Raw genomic sequence first — 23,354 nt, forward strand, 5'->3', positions numbered from 1 at the left:
CTGCTGGTGGCACGATGGGATCCTGGCCCTCATCAGCAACACCGAGGGCTGGTCTCTCCCTCTCCAGTGCCGGATGTGGGTTTCCTTTCTCCCTACGCTTCCTTTCCCATTCTTTTTTTTTTTTTTTGGTAGTTTTATTTATTTATTAAAAAAAAAAAAAGAAACTGTTCCTAAGTAGAAAACATCTGCGATCACAAGTCAGTCTTTTTTGGCTATCGTTTTTCTTTCTCCTCCTTCTCCTCCTGTCTTCAAATGACTTCTCACAAGGCAACAGGCACGAGTGGCTTTCCTGCACAGCCCCCTCCCCTCCTGCACACCCCTTGTGCCCCTGCCTGTCCCCAAGGGCCCCTAGTCCTTGACCAACTTGTACACGTGGTGCTGGGCGCCGTGCTCGCTGGTGGAGACCTCAAAAACGAAGGCAATGCAGAGCAAGGTTTCCTGGGTATCCCTGTTCGTCACAACCTGCAGCAGAGCAGAGTGAGTTAGGGGAGTGCTGTGCCCATGGGAAGGTGCTGTTATCTGGTGGAGTGCATGGGCTCAGGCACAGCCACTTTGCACCATGAAAAGATTTGCTACCCATTATTTGTGGGGACATAACAGGCAGCAGCACAGCCAATTTAGATTTAGATTTACTACCTGGTTTTGGGGGCGTTGCACAGGCTCAGGAACAGCCTGAACTGCACCACCAAAAATTTGTTTGGGGGAGTTTGTATTGGCTCAGGCCCAGCCACTGCATTTGCACCACCAGAAACTGCTACAGATTATTTGGTGAAGTCAAACAGTCAAATCCAGGCACATCCAATTTAACTGCACCATGAAAATTTTGTTCCCCATTATCTGGTAGACTTGTCCAGGCACAGCCTGGTGTATGTGGGGTCAGCAAGGTCACTGCAAGTGGGACACACCCCCTGGAAAAGGAGGGGAGGTACCTGCAGGATGGTGAAATTCTCCAGGACACTGTTCATCATGTACTTCTCTGGGAGGTGCTTGAGTTTGTGGATGAAGTTGATCATGTACTCGCACATGGGAGACCGGTGGATGCGGTAGACGAACCGGCCGTTCTCCAGCCGTGCATACTCCGTCTGCAGGGGACAGCCAGGGTGAGCAGCTGTCCCATGGTGGTGGTGGCCAACTGGGACGTGGCAATGTTCACTCCACCCATAAACACAGCAGACACCCATGTGTCCTACACCCAGCTCTGGGACATCCCTGGACCAATCCAAGCCCTTCCCGATGCAGTGGGGCATGGAACTCACCTCCACCTTCTCCACGACCTGTTTCCCAAAGGAGCACACCTTGGTGGAGACTGTGATGGTCATGTTCTCTGCACTGCTGTACTGGCTGCTGACACCATAGAAGGTCCCTGGCCCATCCTGGATCGTGCTGTTCAGATCCGCCTGGAGAGAGGAGAGGGGGAGAGGGTCCCATGAGGCACCACCACACCCAGCCCTCGATGGGGACAAGGGACACCAACTATCAGAGCTGCCCAGGATGCTCCTACTCTGCCAGCAGAGTGCCCAACCCACAACGAGCCTGTAGCTCGAGGATGACCCTCCCCACCCAAACCCTCCCAGCAGCATACCCAAAACTTGACGAGAAAGAAGGAGTTCTGGGGCCCACGCTCATAGAGCTCCTTGAGGCCACCTTTCTTCTCAGGAAACTTGTCGTAGATCTGGCGGATGTCCACGGCCTCCAGCAGCGGGTCGCTGTACGAGGGGTTCGTCTGGCCGATGTGCACGAAGAGGTGTTTGCTGTACTGTAGGGAGCGGGGTGGGGACAGCAGCAGGACAGGTCAGGCAAGAGGGAGGTGCCACCAGGCCCGGGGATGGATGGGCTCACGGGGGGGACCGTTACCGTTTCGGCATCCCGGGGCACCTCCATGAAGGCGGAGTACTCGAGGAGCCGCAGCTTGGCGGAGGCGATGGTGCGGTCCTGCCAGACCGGCACGGCCGAGGCAGCTGGCGGGAGCGGAGCCAGGGGCTCGTAACCTGGGCAGGGACAGTGACAGGGGGGTGGAGGGACAGCCAGGAACTGGGGTGAGCCCCCCCTGCAATGCTGCTGTCCCCACTGCATCCCACAGCCTCCTGTATTGCGCAGCACAGCGTGGCTAAAACATGGGATGTTCTGGGGTAAAACATGGGATGTTCTGGGGGAGAAACATGGGATGTTCTGGGGAGAAAACATGGGATGTTCTGGGGGGAAAACATGGGATGTTCTGGGGTAAAACATGGGATGTTCTGGGGAGGCAAACATAAGATGCTCTGGGGAGAAAACACAGGATGTTCTGGGTGGAAAACATGGGATGTTCTTGGGGGGAAATATGGGATGTTCTGGGGGGGAAACATGGGATGTTCTGGGGGAGAAATATGGGATGTTCTGGGGGGGAAACATGGGATGTTCTGGGGGAGAAATATGGGATGTTCTGGGTGGAAAACATGGGATGTTCCGGGATGAAACACAGGATGTTCTGGGTGGAAAACATGGGATATTCTGGGGGGAAATATGGGATGTTTTGGGGGGGAAACATGGGATGCTCTGGGGGGAAATATGGGATGTTCTGGGGGGGAAACATGGGATGTTCTGGGGGGGAAATATGAGATGTACTGGGTGGAAATGGACTGGAGCAGCACATGCTCACTGTGAAGTACTTCTGGATTTAAACCCAGGCTTTTCCCCCAGTAGAGTTGGGGAGGAGACACAGGGGGGTGGCACTGTGCATGGGAGGGGACAGAGGACAAATATGACCCGGCAGGGACACTGGGTTCCCTCCAAGGGGGTAAGGACATGACTTACTGGCTAATGATGGAGGCATGGGTGGCTGGATGGGGTAAGCTGGTTGTGCAAACGGTTTAATGCTGGAAAGGAAAAAGCATCATCAGGTTACCAAGCCCCTTGCCAAGGTGGGGTCCTGCTGGTGCTGGGTTTGGAGGGGTCTGTACTTACTCCTGAGAGGGTCCAGGCTGTCCTGGGATAGGCCCACTCCAAAACTGGGAAAACAGCACAGGGAAGAGTCAGTGGCTTCTGACACTCCCCACTCCCAACATTTCCCTCCTCACCTGCTGCAAACAGCAGGGAGCCCTGCATTGCCACCAGGGCTGAGAATGGCTGCTGAGCATCCCCCTGCCCCGTGTGTGTGACTCATGGTGTCCCCACCACCCCGGGGTGTCCCCATGAGGGGGGTGTGGGGCTGTCCTCACCCTGGGGGCAGCAGAGAAGACAGCCTGAGGAAGAGGAGGGGGGGGGCTGAGCTTGTTCTGCAGGACGCTGGCCGACACAATCTGCGCCGAGGACATGGAAGCCATGCTCTGCAGAGCCTTATCCTTCGAGACCTGGTCCTGAGGGGAAGAGGGGGGACAGGAGGAAAGCAGGGGTTACAGGGGCAGACTGAGCTCCCTCAATCCGAGCGTGCCTGATGGGTTTTGCAAAGCCAGCAAGCAATCCCAGCAAGGAACCCGTGCAGAGGGATCCCCCCACCCCCTCTCAAATGTTAATTAGCATTTGAAGCTTGCCAATATCCTCTGGGCAAAAGCTGATGGGTCTGGAAAATGCCCCCTCCCACTGCTGCTGGTGGCCCTCCCGCCTTGGGGATGAGAAGGGGTTTTAGCCCCTCCACTGGAGAGGGCATGATGCAATGCGGAACAAAAAGAATTTCAGACTCAAGCTCAACTTACCAAGTTCATGGCCTGTCGGTAAAAGAAAGGAAAAAAAAATGTTAGAGAGTGTCACAGAGGGAGCCTTTGGGTATTCTGTACACCTCCACTAAGCCGGTGCTGGTGTCAGCTGGGGCAGCGTTAATTTTGTCCCCAGCACAGGATGGGGTGGCTGTGAATTGCTGTGAAGAGAATTAACTCCACCCCAGCTGGAACCAGCACAGCTGGGTATCCCCACCCTGGCTCATCACCACAGCCCAACGTGGCAAGTGAAACTCTTGCCCTGGCCAGTCCTGGGGATGCACATGGTGGCCATCAATGCCCAGGCTTAATCCCACCAGGAATGGGATGCCAAAGCCCCCCACTCATTTTTTTAAGAGGTCACTGTGGTGAGCCAGGCCTGTGCCTTCCTTGGCTTTTTAATATCCTCTGTTCTTGGCTTTTTAATATCCTCTATAGCCTCCTCAGTGCTTGTGGCTGGGGCACTGAGAGGAAAAGCTGCCCAGGGATGGGGGCACCAACTCCCCCTTAGGCACTGCAAGGAAAACCCCGAGCACAGCCCCCCTGTTCCCTGGCAGAGCAGACCAATTGTTTTTCCTTTTGCTCCAAAGGTCACAGCACTGCTGGGCAGGAGCTCCAGGGCCGCTCCTCCACTTGCATCGCTAGGACACGTTCATGCTGGTCCCAGTGCACACCCTCTGCTTTCCCTCTGAACCTTCCCCAGGGATCAATGCTTCATTTATTTCCACCTGGGGCAGGGCAGGAGGGCGGGCGTGCAGCCACATGCCAGGAGCACGAACACGCACATGACTGCAGCTCAAAAACAGACACTGCTCTGACTGCAGCTCAAAAAAACACACTGCTCATGGAAGGGTTTTCATCCCACAGGACAGTGCTGGGGGAGGCCAGAGGGCTGGGATGATCTGTATCCTCCAATATTGTTCAGGGGGAGGTCTGGCCTGGCTGCTCCATGCCAGAATCCTGCAGGCAGCATGGCTGGGGATGGAGAGCACAGCCATGGACCCCTGGGGTCACTCCTGCCTCCAACTCCCCTTTGCACTGTGCCTTGTGACAAGAAAAGATTTATTTTATATTTTATTTTATTTAGGCTTCTGCTGCTGTTGACCCTGCTTCCACCCCTCACTTCCCTGACTGCCCCTCTTGGGGCTGGAGACTGGGTTTAAGACATACAAGTCCAAAGGAGCATCCCAAAATAAGTTTCAGGTTCTTTCTCCTGGCTTCTCCTAGCACAACAAACCCTGGCTGTGGGAGCCCTCCTGGCATCCTGCTCATGGGGCACTGGGGTCCCTGCTGAAGGACTTTGGGGGGCAGATCCTGGTGGGCTCCCAGGCACCATGAGCTGGAGTTTGTTAAAGCTTTGAGGATGAAAATGCTCCTGCTCTGAGAGTGCCCCTGCCTGCCAACTCTTGACAGTGGCCTCCACTGCCAGTCTCAGTGCTCCCAGGACAGGGAGAGCTGGTGATGCTTTAGGAACCTCAAGGTCAGCAGGCTGGAAGATTTTCTGGGCTCCCACTCACACAGCAAGGCAGCAAATCACCCCTGGAGCTCCCAGGGAGATGTTCCCTGTGTGATGGTGCAGAGATTAACTGAAGTACATGGCAGGAACTGGCTGTCCCCAGTGGGACACCCCAGTGGGTGTTGTGCAGTGGGGACCTCTCTGTCCCCCACCTCACATCATGGGGGTCCAACCCAAGCAGGGCATGGTCCGTTGGTGATGCCCCCAGCCCTGCCCATGTCCTCCCATCATGACCCTCCCCAATGCCACCAAAAAGTTTGGTGGGAACAGTTATGGAAAGGTTAGTTGGGCTCCAGTTAGGAGGAAGGAAAGAAGGAAGGAAGAAAAGAAAAGCCAACCAGAAAAGAGAGAGAGAATGATCCATTTTTTTTCCTCACTTGGCTCCCTTGGCTCCTGGCACTGTGCCCTGTCCCCAGCAGCATGGCCCCAGCTGGACCTGCTGCCTCTCACACCGCTGTGGTGCCCCTGGGCTGTGCTCACACCCTGGTGCATCACAAGCCACTGGGCTGGCAGCCTGCAGGGACCCTTGGAGCCCCCCTGCATCTGCCCACACTGCACCAGCACCTGCTCTGAGCTGGGTCAGGTCTCAGCTCTGGAGGGGAGGGGGCCTTTGCACACCTTGCTTGAACCTCACTTTGCCTCACTGGCTGCCCTGGAGGGCCCTTCTCCTTGTGGGAGAACCCCTGATGGCCCAAAAGAGGGGGCAGCCCTCATGCATCACCAGAGAAGGGTTTAAACCCACATGTCTCCATGGCAGAGTCCTTGCCTGGATGCAAAGAGGGGATTTAGCACCCACATTCACCCTCCTGGAGGACAGAGAAGAGCTCTGCTGCCTCTCCTTGCACTTCTCTCTGGGCATCCCAAAACGATGCCTGTAAAAACCATCTGATCCAAGGAGCCAAGTGAGGGGGAAGAAAAAAAAACACCAAAAAAAAGCGAGGTAAAACAGGAAAGCAAGCAGCACACCGCAGAGCCGAGTGCGTTAGTCGTCAGCAGGCGGGGGCCAGGCGAGGCAGGGCGTACCTTCAGCTTGGACTGAATCTCACGAGATTTCCGTCGGGCAAGAACCTGCAAGTGGCTAGAGACCTGCAGAGAGAGAGCAGAAGGAGAGGGGGAACAGCAGAGCCGTCAACCAGAGGAAAGGAGGAGGAAGGAGAGGGGCTGCCCATGCTCACAGAGACACCGCCGCGGACACCTGGGCAAGGGCGCCAACGTACCTTGATGCCAACCTGGTACTCCCGCACCTTCTTCCGAGCTAGAACCTGTATGTGGCTGGACACCTAGCGCCCGCCACGCCGTTCAGAAAGGAAAACACAGAGAGCGTGAAGATACGTTCCCCCTGCAGGGCGGGAGGCTGTCCCCGGGGGAGGGAGTGCGCAGACACGGGGCAGCGCTTGGGCTGCTCCTGGAGATTCCTGCACCCGCCAAAAGCTGGAGGAAGGAAAGTTGTGGGGTGCTGGTTGATGCTGGTTTGTGCCCACCCCAGGCTGGGGTGAAGCTCCTTGGTGTAAAGCTGTTGCACCTCGTGGGGACAGACAGACAGACAGACCCTGCCAGCCCCTGTGAGCACCAGAAGCTGACAACACAGCCTGGCAGGTTTGAGGTGCCCGGGTTACTCGGTGGGGCCTGTGGGCCCAGAGGGGACTGGCACACTGCCCCAGAGCTCCTGCTGGTTTTGCATGTGGGAAGGGTGAGAAAGGTTGTGGTTTTGTGTCCAGGCCCCTGTAAGAGCAAGATCTAAAGAAAAGGGGCTGATATCCAGGCAGTAAAAGCACAGTATGGCTGTGGGGCCATCCACGCACCCAGAGGGCTTCAGGGCTGATGTTGGCAAGAACCTGCTCCCACTAGTGACAGGCTGTCCAAGACAAGACACCAGGCTGTCCAGGAGATGACTGCACAGAGGTGTCAGTGCCATGGCTGCTCCCTCCCATGCCTTTCCCGAGTCCCCCAGAGCACTGCATCCTTCCCCCATGGAGGGGGAGCCCAGTTAAATCTTTAAGCCAGAAATGAAGAACTGCTTGGCACTGGTCTGAACACAAAAACTGGCCAGATCCTGGTCCCTCTGCTTTTAGTGTAAGTCCTGGAGGAATGACCTCAGCAGTGTCTGGGGACCAGCGTCTCTCTTGTGGGGACTTGTGGCACAGGACAGTCCCAGAATAAGTGTCCCAAACCCAACCATCTCCCAATGGTGGGAGATGCTCCCAACCATCCAAGGCCATGAGCTCTGCTGGGATGGGTGGCCTGGCTCCCAGCTGGGGGCCACCACAAGGGGAACGCAGAGCCACATGAGAAAGGGACACATCCCATGGAGGGCTGCAGCAGCCCACTCCTCAGACAGGTTTGGTGAAGCTTGCAGTGCTCTGCGTGCTCCATTCCTGCCTGTGCTCTGCCTGCATCCCTGCCTGCCCCAGCATCCAACCAGGCAGGGCAGTGAGAGCAGGGCAAGGGCTCTGTGGTACCTCCAGCCCCACCAGGACCAGCACCACAGCTTCACAGCCCTGGATGCCTGCCTGGGATGGGGATGCCTCGCTCTGAGCCCAGGGGGTTTGCAGTGCCTTTGCTGTGGCACGTGGCACGAGTGGCATAAAGCCTGGCAATACAGAGGTAGGAACAGTCCCCAGACCCAGAAGGCACAGCAGAGACCCATGCAGGCACAGACAGACACACACATATTGCCCAGAGAGAGCCTGAGGGTTCCTGCCACCCACAAGTGGGTGACCTGGGTGCTGCCTGCCCCCACATCCCCAGTGTCCAGACATCCTGCGACAGAGGAAACCCCAGGGGTTTTGTGCTCACAGGCAAAGCTCCTCGCAGATGGGGGACCTGCTGGCAGCAGCAGCGGCTTGAGGAGGGGACACAGAGCGATGCAGCCGGACACCCGCTGCCCTTACCTGGCACCGCCTCCCACCCCGCCCCGAGCCCACCCCAGGAGAAAAGGCAGAGCAACGCCTCACCTGCTTCCTCGTCCGTGTCTTCCCCGTTCGCAGCTTGATGTAGCGGGCGATCAGCTCGTTACGACCTGCGGGCAGAGCCTGGCGTCAGCCCCGGCACACGAGGGGCACCAGCCCCAAACCCCAAAATGCCCAAACCCCCCCGGGCTGGCGAGGGAGGCGCTGCCAGGAGGTGGCGCTGTCGCGACAGTGTCGTGGCGACCTCGGGGACACGGGGGTGGCCAGGGCAGGGCACCCCCCCTGCCCCCGCTCGCTGCGTCACCCCGCGGCTCAGAGCGAGGTGACAGCCACCAGGGACCCCCGCCACAGCCCTGCCTCAAAGCACAGACCCCTCAAAACCCAACCCAGCCAGAGCCCCCCAGCAGAACCAGCGAACCCACCCCGGGCAGCCGTGCCCGCGGGGGTCCCGGGTACTGCCCCCCACCCCGGCACCCCGCTTCTCGTTCACAAGCCGTGCTGGCCTTTCCACCAGTATTTCCCAACGTCCTGGTCTAATTCGAAGCAGAAGTTGCTTTTGCGCCACATTTCAGGGGCCAGCTGTGGCCAATCTACGTTCAAACGTCAGAGCAGCTGGGAGCTTTCTTCTCCCGGCCCCGGCCCCCCCGGCCCCCGCCGCCCCCCGCGCACGGGGGCAGCCAGGCACGCCAGATTTATTTTAATGGACCAGATGGTCGCGGTTGGAACTTGTCGAAATGCCCTTGGAGCGGGTTTCGGCTTTAAAAGAATAAAAAAATCCTTAAAAAAAAAAAATAAATATATATATATATATATGCACCCCCCCCTCCTCTTCCACCCCGATTGGCCCCCTCCCAGCCCTACAGCAACTGGGCCCTCCTGGGGGACACACACATGGGGACAGACAGCGCCAGGTGCCACGCAGAGACAGCTGCCCCTTGGGGTGCCCACGCCAGGCAGGAGCTGGTGGGTGGGTGACAATGGGGGTACCCCTTGCACAGCCGGCGTGGCACCCTGGTGTCACCCTGAGGCTCAGTTCCCACCCTCCAGGCTGGCTGGTTCCCTCATTAGCACCTAGCAGGGGCCAGGTCTTACAGGGTGTCCTGTAAGCCCAGGTGAGATGACACCCACAGCAGGGTGCTGGCAGGAGGAACCCTGCTGCTGAGCCCAGTTTGGGGGTACACCTTCAAAAATCCCCCTTTGAACACCCTGCTCCTGAATCTCATCCTCTGCACCCTGTACCCTGCCCATGGGAAAGAAATATGGGGTAAAAATACAGGAAAGAAATGTAGTGCTTTCCTGGACTTGGTGAGCCAGTGCCAGCTCTAGTGCCCAGCATCTCCTGCACCCATCCTGCCTCACACCATGCCCAAGGCTGCACCCTCACAGCCACCCCCGTGCCCACGTGCCCTGTCCCTTGTCCCTTTCCCTGTGATTCATCTGGACCGTGCCATTCCCTCTGAGAGGGCACGTCCTCCTCCAAATTACCACATTCCCCAAATTCCTCTCCCCTGACACCACCACGTGAACCAGTTGGACAGGCTGGGTTAAAAATAACCCATCCAGCAGCCGAGTGCAGCAAGGCCCAGTGTGCCCGTGCTGGGTCCTGGCTCCCCAGCTCCCACCTTGCTTTGCCACCTCCACAGCGCTGGCACGGCTGTGGCAGGGGCTGGCACGGCCGTGGGCACCCATGGAACCCCCAAAAAGAGGGGTGGTGAAGGAGGGCAGAGCACTGGCACACCATTATACTGAATGCTGGCGTTGTCTGTGCTGCCAGTGCCCCTGGTATACTCAGTAATGCCAGCCAGGGGGTCCTGGGGGTCCCACTGGGGAGGTGCTGGGGAAGGTGGGGGGAGATGAAAGGCCAGCAGGGGCTGCTGCCTCTTTAAGCAGCTGCCAGATGTCTCTGAAAGGCTGGAAAAACCGGTTGGGGCGTGCTTCGAAGGGCCAGGCTCCCGGCGGCACTTCAGCTATTCCCGGAGAAATCCAAAAAATGCATACGCTTGGGAAGCCCTGTGCTCCCCACCTCCCCCTCACCCCACTCCTCCAGCAGCCCCCATGCCGTGGGTTGGGGGCCCTGGCAATGGGCTGGCACAGGTAGCTGTCACAGGTGTGGGGACAGTGGCATAGTGCTCTCCAGAAAGGCTTGTCCCTTTTGCCCCTCTCTAGTGGCGCTGGGGGAACCATTGCTATGACAGCAGCATCCTGGGCAGGTGTATTTTGGAGGTGGGGGACAGAGATGCCAGCCCTGGTAATAGGGCAGCCTGTTCCTGACTCTGAGGTCACTGGCCCTTGGGGGTGACATCATGGGATGTGCAGGGCAGGAGGAATCAGTCACTACCTTGGCAAGGACAGGGAGTTTGGGGGAAATACCAAAAACGAGGCTGACACCTCCAAAATCATCACCCCAGTGGGGCTGACCAGCTCTGCTGCCACCAGTGAAGTCACCAAAAACTGAGCTGGGTGCGAGTGGCTGAGGGTGGGTGAGTGACCCTTGCCACAGGGCGCTCTGGCCACCAGGTCCGGTTGGGGAAGGTTTGGGGAGGGCTGCGGAGGCACACGGGAGCAGGAGGGCTGGGGCTGCCCTGGCCCCGCAGTCCCGCGCCCGCTCCCTGCCCCACGGCTTCACCAAACCAGTCAGTCCGGCAGGGCCGAGAGAGGGAGGGAGCGGGAGGGAGAGCCAGTGCAGAGGGAGGGGATACAGGTCACTGCCACCTCCCCAGCCCAGCTCCAGGATGAACCCCAGCCAGCTGCTTTCGGGGTTGGGGGATGCTCAAGGGCGATGTCCCAGCGTGGGTTTAGGGCAGGAGGTTTCAGTTCAGCCCTGGCCACCCTGTGCCTTTGGCGGGTGCCTCCCTCCTGCCCCCGGCACTCACCGTACATCTTGCCCTCATCTGAGAGGATGATTTTCCTCCGGCCGCAGGGTGGGTAGATCGCCAGCGCCTCCTGGAAGCTCTGCTCGATGTCTGGACTCCACACACCCTCGGCATCATTGTCCAGACTCTTGTCCATGCCGTCCTGGCCATCTTCCCGCCCCTCCCCAGGGCTGCCGCTGGCGTTCCAGCTGTTGGACGCTATGGTGCTGGCTGCTCTGGGCTCCGACCCTGAGCCCCCACGGATACACGACAACCTGCTGGGACACGGGGACACCTGTCAGACCCAGGAACCCTTGCTGGGCATGGGGTGCAGTGACAGCATGGTGCCAGGTCTGCTCCTGGCCTTTGGCCTGTTCTCACTTGCACCCAGACCAGCAGCTCATTGTAGGGCATCAGACACACAAACAAGCTTTCTTTGGGGGCAGAATATGATTTCTTATGAGTACCCCCAAATCCAAGTCAGCAGTGACCACCCAGGATCCACCCAAATAAAGTTTGGAAAAGAAACTGCCCCAGCTACTGTATTACCCATACAAGGAACTTGGGCACGGTGTTTATGGCTGACACCTCGAGACAGGGTGGCAGCAGCCTGTGAACCCTGACCCTACACCAGTACCCACTGCCAAACAGCAGTTTCTTTGGGAAAGCTGGCCCAAAAAACACCCCTAGGCCCCAAAATCCCGGCTCCACCATGCCTGGCAAAGGCAGAGTTGGGATTTGAAGGGAGATGCTGAGCAGCCCCAAGCCAGACCCCACTAATGGGAACCAGGTGGCCAGAGCCGTCCAGCAGCCCTTCCCCTGGTACCAGGAGAGGCCCCCCCACCCTGAGGATGCTCAGCTGGGGCCCTGGGCCCTCCCCAGCTGGTGGGTGATGCTGGGGAGCCTTCAACCCTGCTGCTCTTCCTCCTCCTCTTGCCCAGCTCCCGGAGCAGCGTTTCAGTGTTTTGCAATAACATGTTTGGCGGCAGCTGCCGGCGGTGGGAGCGGAGAGGTGTCTCCTGCGCCGCCGCGCTTCCCGGACGGGCTGGGAGTGTACAAAGGTCTCCAGCACAGACATCTCCTTTTAAAGGAACTGCTGAGCCCGCTGGCTCAAGTGCGCTGCGAGGCCTTGCTGCCTTTTTTTTTTTTTTTTTTTTTTCTTTTATAAAAAAAGAAACTTAGCCCCCCCAGCCCTCTCTCCCTCGTCGCGATGTGATGTCAGCCCCTCCGGTCCCGCCGCCCATCCCTGCCCGCGTCCCCCCCGCCGCCGCTCCCCCTCTTGCTGAGCACTGTGGCCAAATAAGGAGAACTGGATTGTAGGATCGAGCCAGCCGGCCAAGGGAGGGATGGCGGCAGCGGTGCCGGACGGGCCAGCGGCACCCCAGGGCCTGCAGCACCCCGGCTGTGCCAGGGGGCTCCGTGCCACAGCCCCTGGCAGGGATGCAGGCTCCAAGCCTGGCAGGGTGGTGGGGATGGGAGGGCAGGGGAGCACCAGGAGCAGGCAGTGCACAGGGATGGTGAGGGTGGCATATGGGGAAAGACCTCATCAGGGCTCTGTCCCAGTGGGGCACCTACACGGGGTGCAACTGCCTTGGTGCTGAACCCTGGCTGCTTCACAGCAGCCCGAGCCCCTGGCAGACCAGACATGGGGGAACCTGAGACTCCTCAGCTTCTGCAGCAGCCCAAGACCCTGCAGCCCCCAATGGTCTCAGACCCCACAGCAGCCCCAGAGCCCTCAGCACTCAGCTCAGGAGCCCCCAGTCTCACAATACCTCAGTGGTCAGGGACCCTGCAGCCTGGTGCCAGCCCAGGGCCCCACAGCACCACAGGGCTGCCATCAGTTCACCCTAACAGGGGAAACCCCCAAGAGCTGGTGTCAGAGGGTGACTTTACAGGGACCCACCAGACCCCCTGCCCTCCCCACCTGATGGGTGTTTTGGGGACCAAGGGAAAAGCTATAGGGCTGAGAGCAAAACCACAGGGCTGGCTGCACCACTGCAGGCAGCGTGCCCAGTGCCCTGGGTGACCGTGCCAGGCACTGCCTGCACAGCCAGGGTGACAGCTGACCCCACAGCCTGCCGGTGACACACGTGTCCCCCTCCCCTGGAGGTCCCCAGCCCCCTCCCTCCCCACTCCCCCTCCAGCAGGGAAATCCCAGCCCAGCCTTTTCAGGGAAGCTGGGAGAAGAGGGAGGGTGATGCTGGGGCCCCGGCCAAGGTGCGAGGAAGCAGCTCCTCCTCCTTCTCCTCCTCCACCGAACCTGCTTTTGGCCCAGCAAAGACATTGGATTTCCTGGAGGGAGGGTGCATGCACCGCGCTGACGCAAGGCACGGCCAGTGCCGCTCCACCCTGCCCTTACAAAACACCAACAACAGCAGCAATTAGAGAACCGGCACGGCTGGACGGCCTGCGGAGACCGCGGCCAGACCTGCTCCGGGCAGGGAAGGGACCGGACCTGCTGGAAAATATGTCACCGGCTGCTGCCTCCCAGCTGCTCCCCAGGGAGCAGGGATGGAAGACCACCCCTCCCACAGCACAGGCATCTCTGCAGGCTTTGGGGATCCCACATCCCCGGGGGATGCTCTGAGGATGCTCACCATGAGCAGGGATGGTCACTCACACCCAGGCCAGGAGGGTGTCCCCACTTCCAGCTCACTCACACCCTGAATTTGTGGGGGGCACGCACTCCAGCTTTAGAGGGTGATGGGGGGGGCTGCACCCTTGTGAGGTCCCCTCAGTGGGCACGGTGCCCACAGCAGGCAGGGGAGGATGCCTCCAGGGCAGCCCTTATCTCCCTGAGAGGTCAAGGCTGCCCAGGAGAGCGGGACAGTGTTCCCACGGTTCCCAGAGCTCGGTCCCAGCAGCTCGTGTGGGGGACGGGAGGGAAACCTGGGGCTTGGGCAGGCAGGGGGGCTGCAGACAGCTGCCCTGTTGGGACAGCTGCTTGGGGCTGGGGACCCTGCTAAAGCTACAGGAAACCTCGTTAAACCCTGCCAAAGCCAAGGATGCAAAGAGGGAAGGGTGCCTGAGAGATGGGTGTTTTGTGGCAGGGGAGGGAAGGAAATACTTTGGAGGCAGTGTTTGCAGTCAGAAAAGTCACTGGGCACCCTGTGAGTGTCCAAAGGCAGGAGGAAGGTGCTGCTGGATCCAGCACAACCAGCTGTGATAGGATCGGGTCAGGGACGTGCAAGGTGGCACATGGGGCTGGGAGCACAGGGACAGAGGTGCCCGTCACCCCACAATGCCCCATGTACCCAGCCCTCATCCTTGTCCCATGCTGCTGAGCTGGGGGACAACATATTCCTGTTCCCCAGCATGCTCAGCCCCAAAAGTATCATCCCACCTGGTGCACCATGAGGCACAGCCCCAGCAGCCCTCGCACTACCCCAAACTCGTGTCCTGTCCAAACTGGGACAGGGGTGGTGGCTGTTGTCACAGCACCTCCTCAAACCGCCTGGACTGGAGGGCATGGTCACCAGCACTGGCTTCACAAGGGGGATTGCAGCACAGCATGTCCCCAGCTGGCATCACCTAGAGGGACAAGGCGTGGGGCAGAGCAGCCCCAAGGACTCTTCTGACCTGGGGTTCCCCACCACGGGCTGGGGACATTGGGACAAAAAGACTCTACACAGGTGCTGGGGACACTGCGGAGGCAAAGAACCCTGCAAACTCGAGGGGGGGGGGTCCAGCTGCATCCTGGCTCCATCCCACCTCCCCATGTAGGGGGCCTAGGGCAATCCAGCCCTTCTCCCTCCCCCCTGCACCCAGACCCCACGGCAAAAGGATAAAAGTTCAAGACAAGCCCGGGCAGGATCAGCACAGAGCAGCTCAGCCTCGCACCGGCTCAGTGCCGCCTGCGCCAGCCCTGTGGGGGAACACGAGGCTGCTATCACCCCTTGCCATCACTGTGACTGATGGCACCCACGCTCCAGAGGGGAGGGGGACACGAGCCCCCATCCTCCCGAGTGCTGAGCGTGCAGCCCCTGCCAGGGACTGCTCTGTGAGAGCTCAAAGTGAGGCCCTAGGGCACCCCAGCTCCTGCGTGTCCTGGCACATTGGGGCTCAGTGAAAGCACAGCTGGGGCCCTGATACTGGCAGTGATTTGTAGGCAGGCACAGGATGTTGCTAACGTGCCCCTCACTTCAGGCAGGGGAGTGCTGGCTGGGGGCTGTGTCCCTGCTCCTGCCTCTCCCCACCTGGTGACACGGCCCAGAGGAATGCTGCCCACACAGTCACACGGCCACCAGCTCTCAGAGCCCCTCAAAGGAAACCCAAAAGCTGCAGAGCTCCTGGGGGACACCAGCAAAACCACAACACACCAGAGACGATGTTGCCATGCCCACTGCAGTGCACAGAGCGGGATGCTCTTGGCTCTGCCAAGGATGACCCTGCAGCCCTTCACACGAGCCCCGTACCCCTGGCACCTTGCCCAGGGACCCTCTGGGAACACCGTGCCCCATTCCCACAGTGGGATGGAAACACCATCCTGGCTGTCCCAGGGCTGTCCCAGGGACAGCCAGAGCTCACCGAGGCGGGCAGCAGCGGCTGAGCAAGACGCGGCATGGCAGGAGGGCGGCGAAAGGAGGTTTGTTTACATTGCACTCCTCTTCCAAACAGCTCTCAGGCTGCCGGGAGGGATTCCCTGGCTCCTGGAGGGAAGGGTGGCCACCCTGCTCTCTCCCACCCAGGTTTGCATCTTGTGTCCTCTCTGAAGGGTCCCCTGGCACAGTGAGGGGACCCAGACGGTGGCAGAGCCCCCAGTGCACCAGGCCAGCTCCCCGTGAGACAGCCCAACTAATTTCCTCCCCTCTATCACTTCCTGTCCCTTCCGGCTTGGCGGGCGGCTCAGGAAGCAATCGGAGTGAGGAAACCGCAGGAAGCCACGTGGCAGCATCCCACCAGGGTCTGAAGAACTGCCAGGGCTGCCCCAGGCTCCCCGTGCCCCCCAGCTCCAGCTGGACCCCAACAGCCAAAGGATCCCCCAGCTCCCAGCAAAGCCTCCAGCTGGCAGGGATGTAGCTGGTCCTCGCTCAGCTGTGCAAGGTCGAGGGATGCTCAGACCCCTCATCCCAGGGGGCTGTGGATGAACAAAGAGAAAATGTGAGCGACTTGCTCCCAAAATATTTGAGGCAGAGAGAAGGAAGGCGATGAGACAAACCCAGGGCACAGCTCCCTCCAAAGGGCAGAATCACGGGCATCCAAACCAACCCCTCCATCCCTCCTCTTCCCCAGCCCTAGCACTGCCAGGTTTCGGCTTCTGGAGGACCTGAGCCGGTTTTGCTCGAGTCTTCAGGCTCAGGACCCGAGGGCAGAGGACAGACGGACACTGTAACCCGGCGTGCCTCCCTGGCCCAATTACGCTGCCCTGCCCAGCCAGGACGGGGCGTTTCACCCAGCAGCGCATAAATAGAAAGCTTTTAGAACATTAATTGCTCTCTGTGTTATGAAACGAGCTGGATGGAAACAACAGGGTTGGAGTTGCCTGCTGGGGATGGGCCACCCCCATGTTGTCCTGTGACACCTCCAGTGGCGGTGGCCCATGGCACAGCCAGTGCTGGACACAGCACCCACTGGGAACTGCTGAATTTGCCAAAATATATCCAACCCAGGATGTCTCCTCCTCAACATCCCCTGTAGATGAGCTCAGAGTGACCAACAAAACCTGAGTCCTCCCAGCTTGTCCCAAGGGGAAGCCAAGTGTCTCTGGTGTCAGGGGGAGGACCAGGGAAGCCTGGGTCAGGCAGTTCTGTGCCTGCAGTGGGACAGTGTCCGACCATTGGGGCCAGCCAGGCATCCCAGAGACCCACCAGCCCTCTGTCCTGCTCCTAGGAGGAAAAATACCTCCACAAAGAGCTCCAAGTGCTGCTGACCCCATTTTATGCCACTGCAGCAGGGCTAGGGAAAACATCTCCTAGGGAACCCTACCAGGCAAAGGAGGAGGAGGAGAAGGAGGAGGAAGGCTGCAATGAATTTCACACCTGCCCCCAGCCGCCTCCGCCCCCGTGAAACCCAAGCCTGCCCAGGCAGCAGCTGTGCCCACTGCACCCGCTGGAGCCCAGGGCTAGCACTGACTGCCACACTCACAGCTCCCAACCAGAGAAACCCTGGGACGGCGGCTGTGAGAGCTCACTGGGGAAATCGGCTCCTGAGACAGCGGGCAGAGCGGCTGTCAGGCATTACCACCCCAGCCAAGACACCGAGGTGTTCCTGGCTGCCAGTCTGGCACAGAATGTGACCCAGCACTGTCACCTGGCCACTGTCACCCCTGTGAGGGGGACACGCTTCCCTGCCCTCCTGCAACGAGCTCAGAACGAGCTCAGTGCCCAGCTGAGGTCCTGCAGGAGCTGCAATAGCAGGTACAGGCTGCCCTGCACACACCCCATCAGTGACTTATTCCCAGGAAGGGATATTTTGATCTAGCACCGTTTTACTGCCACCATCCCAGACAGTCCCAGCGAGCAAATCCCTGTGCATGCCAGGAGCGTGCTGGGAGCCCGTGGCAGCTCATCGCCTTCTCCCAGCATCTCCTGCCACTGCCCGAGCCCAGAGCTGGAGACGGGCACAGCGACTCCAGCTCCCGCTGATTGAAAAATTGCTCTGGAATCCTTGGGGAGGAAAATTGCTAAAAATACATGAAGGCAGTGTTCTTGGTAAAAGAAGGAGCTCCAGTGAGGAGCCCAAGAGTGCCAGAGAGCCCAGTACAGTGTGTTAGACCCCTGCCCAGCACACTGATGTCCAAACACTGCAGCTGGACCCTGACAACTCTGCAGTGCCACCCAGGCAAGGCTGCGAGGGGACACAGCAGCCACCCCATGCAAGATCTGGAGCCTGAACTCATGCCATAGCTGGGCACAGGTGCTGGCAAGCACGAAAAGCAGAACCCTGCCCAACTCATCCACCAAGCGCGCGGGCACAAAGCCGGGCAGGGAAAAGCAGAGTCTTGGACCAGACCTTCTCTCCCGGACTGCGAAGCGCCCAGATCTCCCTGCTAATAAAAACCCGACGCTCGGTTGGGTCGGGAGCTCGCATGCCTGCGTGCGGGTGTGCTTCTTCCTAAACCCGAATTGCCTAAGCCGGCGGGGGGGAGGCAGGAGCTGGCTGCCTCTGGGGGAAGGGCGGGCGGCGAGGAGCTGGCATGGGAACGGCAGCCCATCCTCCACGCACCCGCGCCGCTCCGCGTCTGTAAACTTTGAACATCTTCCGGAGAGAAGTTAGTGGCTATTGTGAACAGCTGGATCTAATTTTACGAGGAGCGAGGAGGAGACAGTTGTGGGGAAATAATAAGGCTTGGCGCTCACAGGCGAGGATCCCCGAGCCCGGCCAGCCTTCCTGCCTCCACCGCACTCCGCCGGGGGAGCGCTGGCGAGACGGTCCCGGCGAAACTGAGGCACGGAGCGGCGCGGGGCTCGCCCGCCTCCCGGATAATGCGAACCGGGGAATTTGCCCTGTGTGTCTGCCCGGACCCACCGCCCCTCCAGCAGCCGGGCATCCGCGGGGGCACGGCTTTTGCTCAGAGCACAAAGCTGGGCTGCCAGCGCAGGGCCCCCTTGGCAGCCCACGGCAGCATCTTCAGAGCCACGGTCGCCCAATGCTCACTCCCGATGCTCGTGGGCACCGCGGTGCGAGTGCGACACCTCCCTCCAGCCGGCTGCTTCCCCTGAGGCTCTGCCCACCTCCTAAAATTAGCTGCAGCCCTGCTGTCCCCTCCCCGGCCACCCCCCGCAGCCCGGGGAGCTCTGCCAGCACACGCTCCGGGTCCGTCCCGATCCGCGGCAGCCAAGGGGGAAGGGGACCGAGCAGCCTCCTCCATCACTCACACCTCGCCTGCCACCCGGGAGCAGGGCAGCCCCACAGTCACCTCTGTGCCTCGCAGGAGTGTCCCCGAGGCTGAGCTCTGGCGTTATAGAGCAGAGACCCAGCACAGGCTGTGACACACCCAGTGCCCCGCTGGGAGGTCGGCACGCTGGGTTTGGGCACTGCTGTTATCTCATGGAAGCATAATGGGGGACGCTGGGGGCACTGGAGCATCACATCTGTTTGGGACAGGATGAGGGGACGAGTTCCGTCGGGATTTGTGCTGCCAGGATGGGATGTGCCTCGTGCCGTCAGTGTTTCCCCAAATCCTTTGCCCACAGGTACAGCTGCACCAGCGTAGAGCTCTACGTGTCACCACAAGGCCACCATCTGCCAACCCCAAGAATGAGACCATGGGGTTCACGGCCTGTCACCTCCAAAGGGCTCATCAGGAAACCCTGCCACGAACAGCACGGCGAGCCCCAAATGACACCGGCACTGCATGACCTCCTGCTCCCACCGCCAGGCCAGGCCAGTGGCTGACCAGCAGCACCAGGAGGTGTTCCCGGGGCCCCTGGCTCCCATTTCACAGCGGGGAACACCGAAGCAGCGGGATCTGCAGCAGCATGTCCAGACCCGCAGCGGGATCCGGACGTGCGTTATCGCGCGGTGGGGCCGCTCCTGCCCGTGCCCGCTGCAGGCTGGTGCGGGGCATGGCCCCGCCGGCTCACCCCATCATTACCCTCTCTGCCTCCCTCCCTCCCTCCAAAAAAACATTTCATAAGTTGCCACGTGACGGTGGCAACAGCGAACGCCCATGCGCTTCAGGTGTCTGCCCCAACCACAACACGCAGGTGCCTGGGCTTGGCCACCGCGGCTCCCGGCCTGGCCCCCACCCCAAATAACACCTTGGACAAACAGCTGAGAAGGTCAGACCACGGCCTGATGCTCGGCAAATCCCCCGTGGAGGGAAGTTCCCAAAATCGATGGTAGTTGGTCATATCCCATCCACCAACAGCGCTCAAGGTGATGTAAACACAGTGGCTGCCTCGCCAGCCCCTCGCCATAGCCATCAAGGATTTAATGACAGAGGGAAGCTCTTAAAGATGAGACATTTATGGAAAGCATCCATCCACTTCAGTGATGGATGGAGAGACTCCAAGCTCACGAAGAGCCTCAGGATGGCTCTTGTCACATAAATCCCAGCAGCACCCCGGTTAGGGCTTTGCTGCCCCTTCTCCCCTCTTCCCCTCCATTTTCCACTCCAACAGACACAAGAAGAGGCATTAACAGAGGAAAATACATTTCCCACCCCACCAACAGCCCAAAATTGTCCATTTATGCCTTTTCTGGCTGCTGCGTGCCTGCACCCAGTCTCACCACCGAGCTCACCTGCCACCAGCCTCGTGCTCTCTGTGTGTTTGATGGGAGCTGCGCGGTTACTTGCTTTTTAATACATTAATTATAGCTGATTACCACTGCCACCCCCACCTCCTCAGTGCCATGACCTGCTCACACACCGCCAGGAAAAGGCTCCTTCCTTCGGCACAGTGCCAGGGCCACCGGGACTCGCCTCCCAACCCACTTGGTGGTGGCAAGATGGGGATTAAATGGTGATTAAAAGGAGATGCTGTTTCTGATATCATGATAAACAGCCACCGCATGCCATGGCAAATGGATGCAAGTCCCTGTTATTGATGGAGCTGGAGGATTCTGCTTTGCAGGAAAGGGATTTTAGATGTGGGACAACTGTGGGAGGTTTCTGCTGTCCAAAATGCCCTGGTTGAAACATCCCCCTGCTCTGAGCTGCACCCCAATGCTGCAGTCACCTCAGGCTTGAAACACCTGGGCACCACTTATAGAAGGTGGCTGGACCCGCTGCTTTCAAAGGGTTATTCCTGTCAGAAAATTCATTGTGGTGCCAGCCACATGCCCATGGTGAGGAGATAGCTGAGTGCTCGAGGTCCCTGGGGATGGCAGTGACCCCCTGTGTAACCCAGCTGTGAGGAGGAGCTGCTCACCCCACGGCCATCTGCAGCCTCTTCCCATGGGAATGCTGACCCTCTAACACCCAAACAGGGCCAAATCCAGTGCCTTGCCCCCATGGGACAGTCATGCTCATCCTCTCTGGTGGGGAAGTGCTGGGGCACTGCCACAGTGACCATCACTGGCCCTGTCACTAGTGTCCCAGCACCCCCTACCCATTTCTCTCCTGGCTTCACCACCGAGTGACCTTGGTGAGCCCTCATCCCTTGCCCACTTTGGGGACCTTCCATTTCATCTTCCTCCCATTATTGGGGGAAATGACCCCCGAGGGGTGTGGGCTGTGAAGCCACAGAGGCCCCAGCACCAGCGGGTGCATGGGGTGGCACATCAGCCTGGCAAACCCCAATTCTCCACTCAGCATCACGAGCGCTCCAGCACCGGGGGGAGGTTGGCAGCCTGGCTGGCAGGGCCCCCCAGGGTGGCTGGGCACTGCCAATGCCCTGACTCACGACACGCACGTACCCGCGCGGGGTAAAGCGATAGGAGGGGAGAGAGGATGCCGGAGCCCAAAATACCCCGGCGTGCCTGACACAGGAGATTATCGCTTCTCTGATGGGACCATCGCCCAGCCCGGCTTGTCCCGGCTCCCTGCAAAGCACCAAAACCCCCCAAAACCTCTGCCTTCACCTTTCCCCCTGCCACCCCATGCCAAGCACCCAACAGCAGTGAGCAGCTGCACAGTGCCCACCACACCAGCTGGGCCACTGGTAGAATTTCCAGCTGGTTTCTCCCCAAACTGGATTTTTTTTCAGTCAGTAGAGGCCAAATGCGTTGTGTAGGGCCTGAGTGGTTTCAGGGGGTTGGAGGCGGGTGGCTCTGCGAGGGCTTGGCCGTATTTTCCTTCCAAGGGGGTTAAGGGGGAAAAAAACAACACCAAACCCAAGGAGGGTGTAAAAATAAAATAATAATAATAATAAAGATGACACACTGCCGAAAATTATACATCTAATTGCCGCCTTGTTAGCAAAGCACCCCTATGACGAGGCACAAAGTGTTTAGCATACAGTCAGTGCGTGGTCATCCCCTCCATGCGTGTGACACACATGTAGCGTGACACGCGGGTGACCCCGCACCTCGCCCGGGACCCTCCCGCGCCGCTCCCCCGGGGGGCTCCGGCCGGGGCGGGCAATCCCCGTCCGCAACGCCCGGAGCCCGCCCCGAACGCTCCCGACGTGCGGGCACAAGGCCCCTTTGTCACCCCGGGGATGCGCCCGCGGGGGACTCGGCGGGGACCGGAGCGGGGGCAGCGCAGCCCCGACGGGGCGGGAGCCCGGGGACACGGCGGGGGGAGTGAAAACAGCGCGGCTGTGCCCCCCCAGCACACACCCCGAGGGGAAGCACCGAGCTGCCGGGCTGGGGGGCGAGCAGGGCTGGTGCGACCCCGCCGCCCCCCGCCATCCGCCGGGGCTCGGGGCAGGCGGAGGGCTGCGGGCCGGGAGGAAGGAGGGGCTGCAGGAGGAGGAGGCGGAGGAAGGGGGGTTGGGAGTCTCTTCCCGGCGAGCGCTCCTTACCTGCTCCGTGCTCCGGAGGGGCTGGGCCGGCCGCGGTGCCGGGAGCGGGGCCGGGGCCGGAGCGGGGCCGGGGCCGGGCCGGGCCGGGGCGGGCGGCAGGAATGCGGGGAGCGCGGCGGGCTCCCGGGTCCGCGCACGGAGCCAGGCGCAGGGACGGGAAAGTTTATGCGAGGGAGGAGCGGAAAGTTGGGAGTCAATCAGGAGGCGGCGGGGCCGGGCCGGGCCTCCTCCTCCTCCCCTAACCTCCTTCTCCTCCTCCTCCTCCTCCTCCTCTTCCCGGCCCTTCCTCCCGCCCGACCCTCCCGACCTCCCCGTCGGGGCAGCGGGCACGCCGGACTTCCCTTGCACAAGGAGGGTTTTTTGGTTTTTTTTTTTGGGAAAGGGCAGCCCTAGAGTTGGGCTCGGCCCGGGCCGGGCTATGGGAGCGCCCTCTATGAGCCTTCCTCACCTTTCTCCTCTTCCTCCTTCTCCCTCCGGCATTCCCGGGATGCGGCCCTGGGGTGCGGCCTTGGGCCAGGCAATGAAAGTGCTGCTTGTCTTGTCCTGTCCCTTCCACAGCCAGCCAGGGTCACCCGTGCACACCTTCATCCCTTTCTGCACATCTGCATCAGCTCTGTGCTCACCTTTTCCCTCTCTTCATTTCCACCCCCTTCTCTCACCGTCCTCCCTGTGCTCACCTCCATCCCCTTCCACACGTTTTCATTGTCCTCTGCACACTGTAATGCCCTGCCACACACCCTCATCCTCCTCTTCCTTCCCATCCCAACATCTTCATCCCCTTCCAAACACCTTCATTTCTCTCATCTTCACACACTCAAACACACTCAGTGCCCTGCAGCCCATCAATCTGCAGATTCCCTGTTCCTCCCAGCCACCACCCCATGGTGCCCAGGATGGGGATTTCAGCCCACGCTGTTGGGGTTTCTCGAGGGAATTCAGCCAGGATCCAGGCCGTGCTCACTTCCTCTGAGTGAGCTGAGGGGTCGTAACATGCTAAGGCACAGCAAGAACATCACATACAAGTCCCTGGCCACAGCCCAGCCTGACCATCAGGA

At 60.0% G+C, this 23,354-nt stretch overlaps 1 protein-coding gene across 1 annotated transcript; it reads right to left on the reverse strand.

The window, feature by feature from the left end:
- Positions 1 to 105: 105 nt before the first annotated feature.
- TEAD3 (TEA domain transcription factor 3) lies at positions 106 to 22,351 on the reverse strand. Its single transcript, XM_033080458.1, has 14 exons — positions 22,300 to 22,351; positions 10,970 to 11,223; positions 8,142 to 8,206; positions 6,405 to 6,467; positions 6,211 to 6,273; positions 3,672 to 3,683; positions 3,198 to 3,335; positions 2,944 to 2,987; positions 2,794 to 2,855; positions 1,855 to 1,988; positions 1,583 to 1,756; positions 1,257 to 1,397; positions 930 to 1,082; positions 106 to 462 (listed from the first exon to the last, which is right to left on the reverse strand). The coding sequence occupies exons 2-14, from the start codon at positions 11,103 to 11,105 to the stop codon at positions 349 to 351; spliced, it is 1,299 nt and encodes a 432-aa protein (XP_032936349.1). The 5' UTR covers positions 11,106 to 11,223; positions 22,300 to 22,351; the 3' UTR covers positions 106 to 348.
- Between the last annotated feature and the right edge of the window lie 1,003 nt (positions 22,352 to 23,354).

Source organism: Catharus ustulatus, chromosome 25 (genome assembly GCF_009819885.2).
Source record: "Catharus ustulatus isolate bCatUst1 chromosome 25, bCatUst1.pri.v2, whole genome shotgun sequence".
Taxonomy (NCBI): domain Eukaryota; kingdom Metazoa; phylum Chordata; class Aves; order Passeriformes; family Turdidae; genus Catharus; species Catharus ustulatus.

Bases quoted from the DNA above. Each gene is read 5' to 3' on its own strand.
- TEAD3 (XM_033080458.1), bottom strand. From the start codon at position 11,105: ATGGACAAGAGTCTGGACAATGATGCCGAGGGTGTGTGGAGTCCAGAC. The intron at 6,274-6,404 runs GTACGTTGGCGC...CTCTCTCTGCAG, and splicing joins AGTACCAGGTTGGCATCAAG to GTCTCTAGCCACTTGCAGGT. The intron at 1,398-1,582 runs GTATGCTGCTGG...TCCTCTCTCCAG, and splicing joins TCTTTCTCGTCAAGTTTTGG to GCGGATCTGAACAGCACGAT.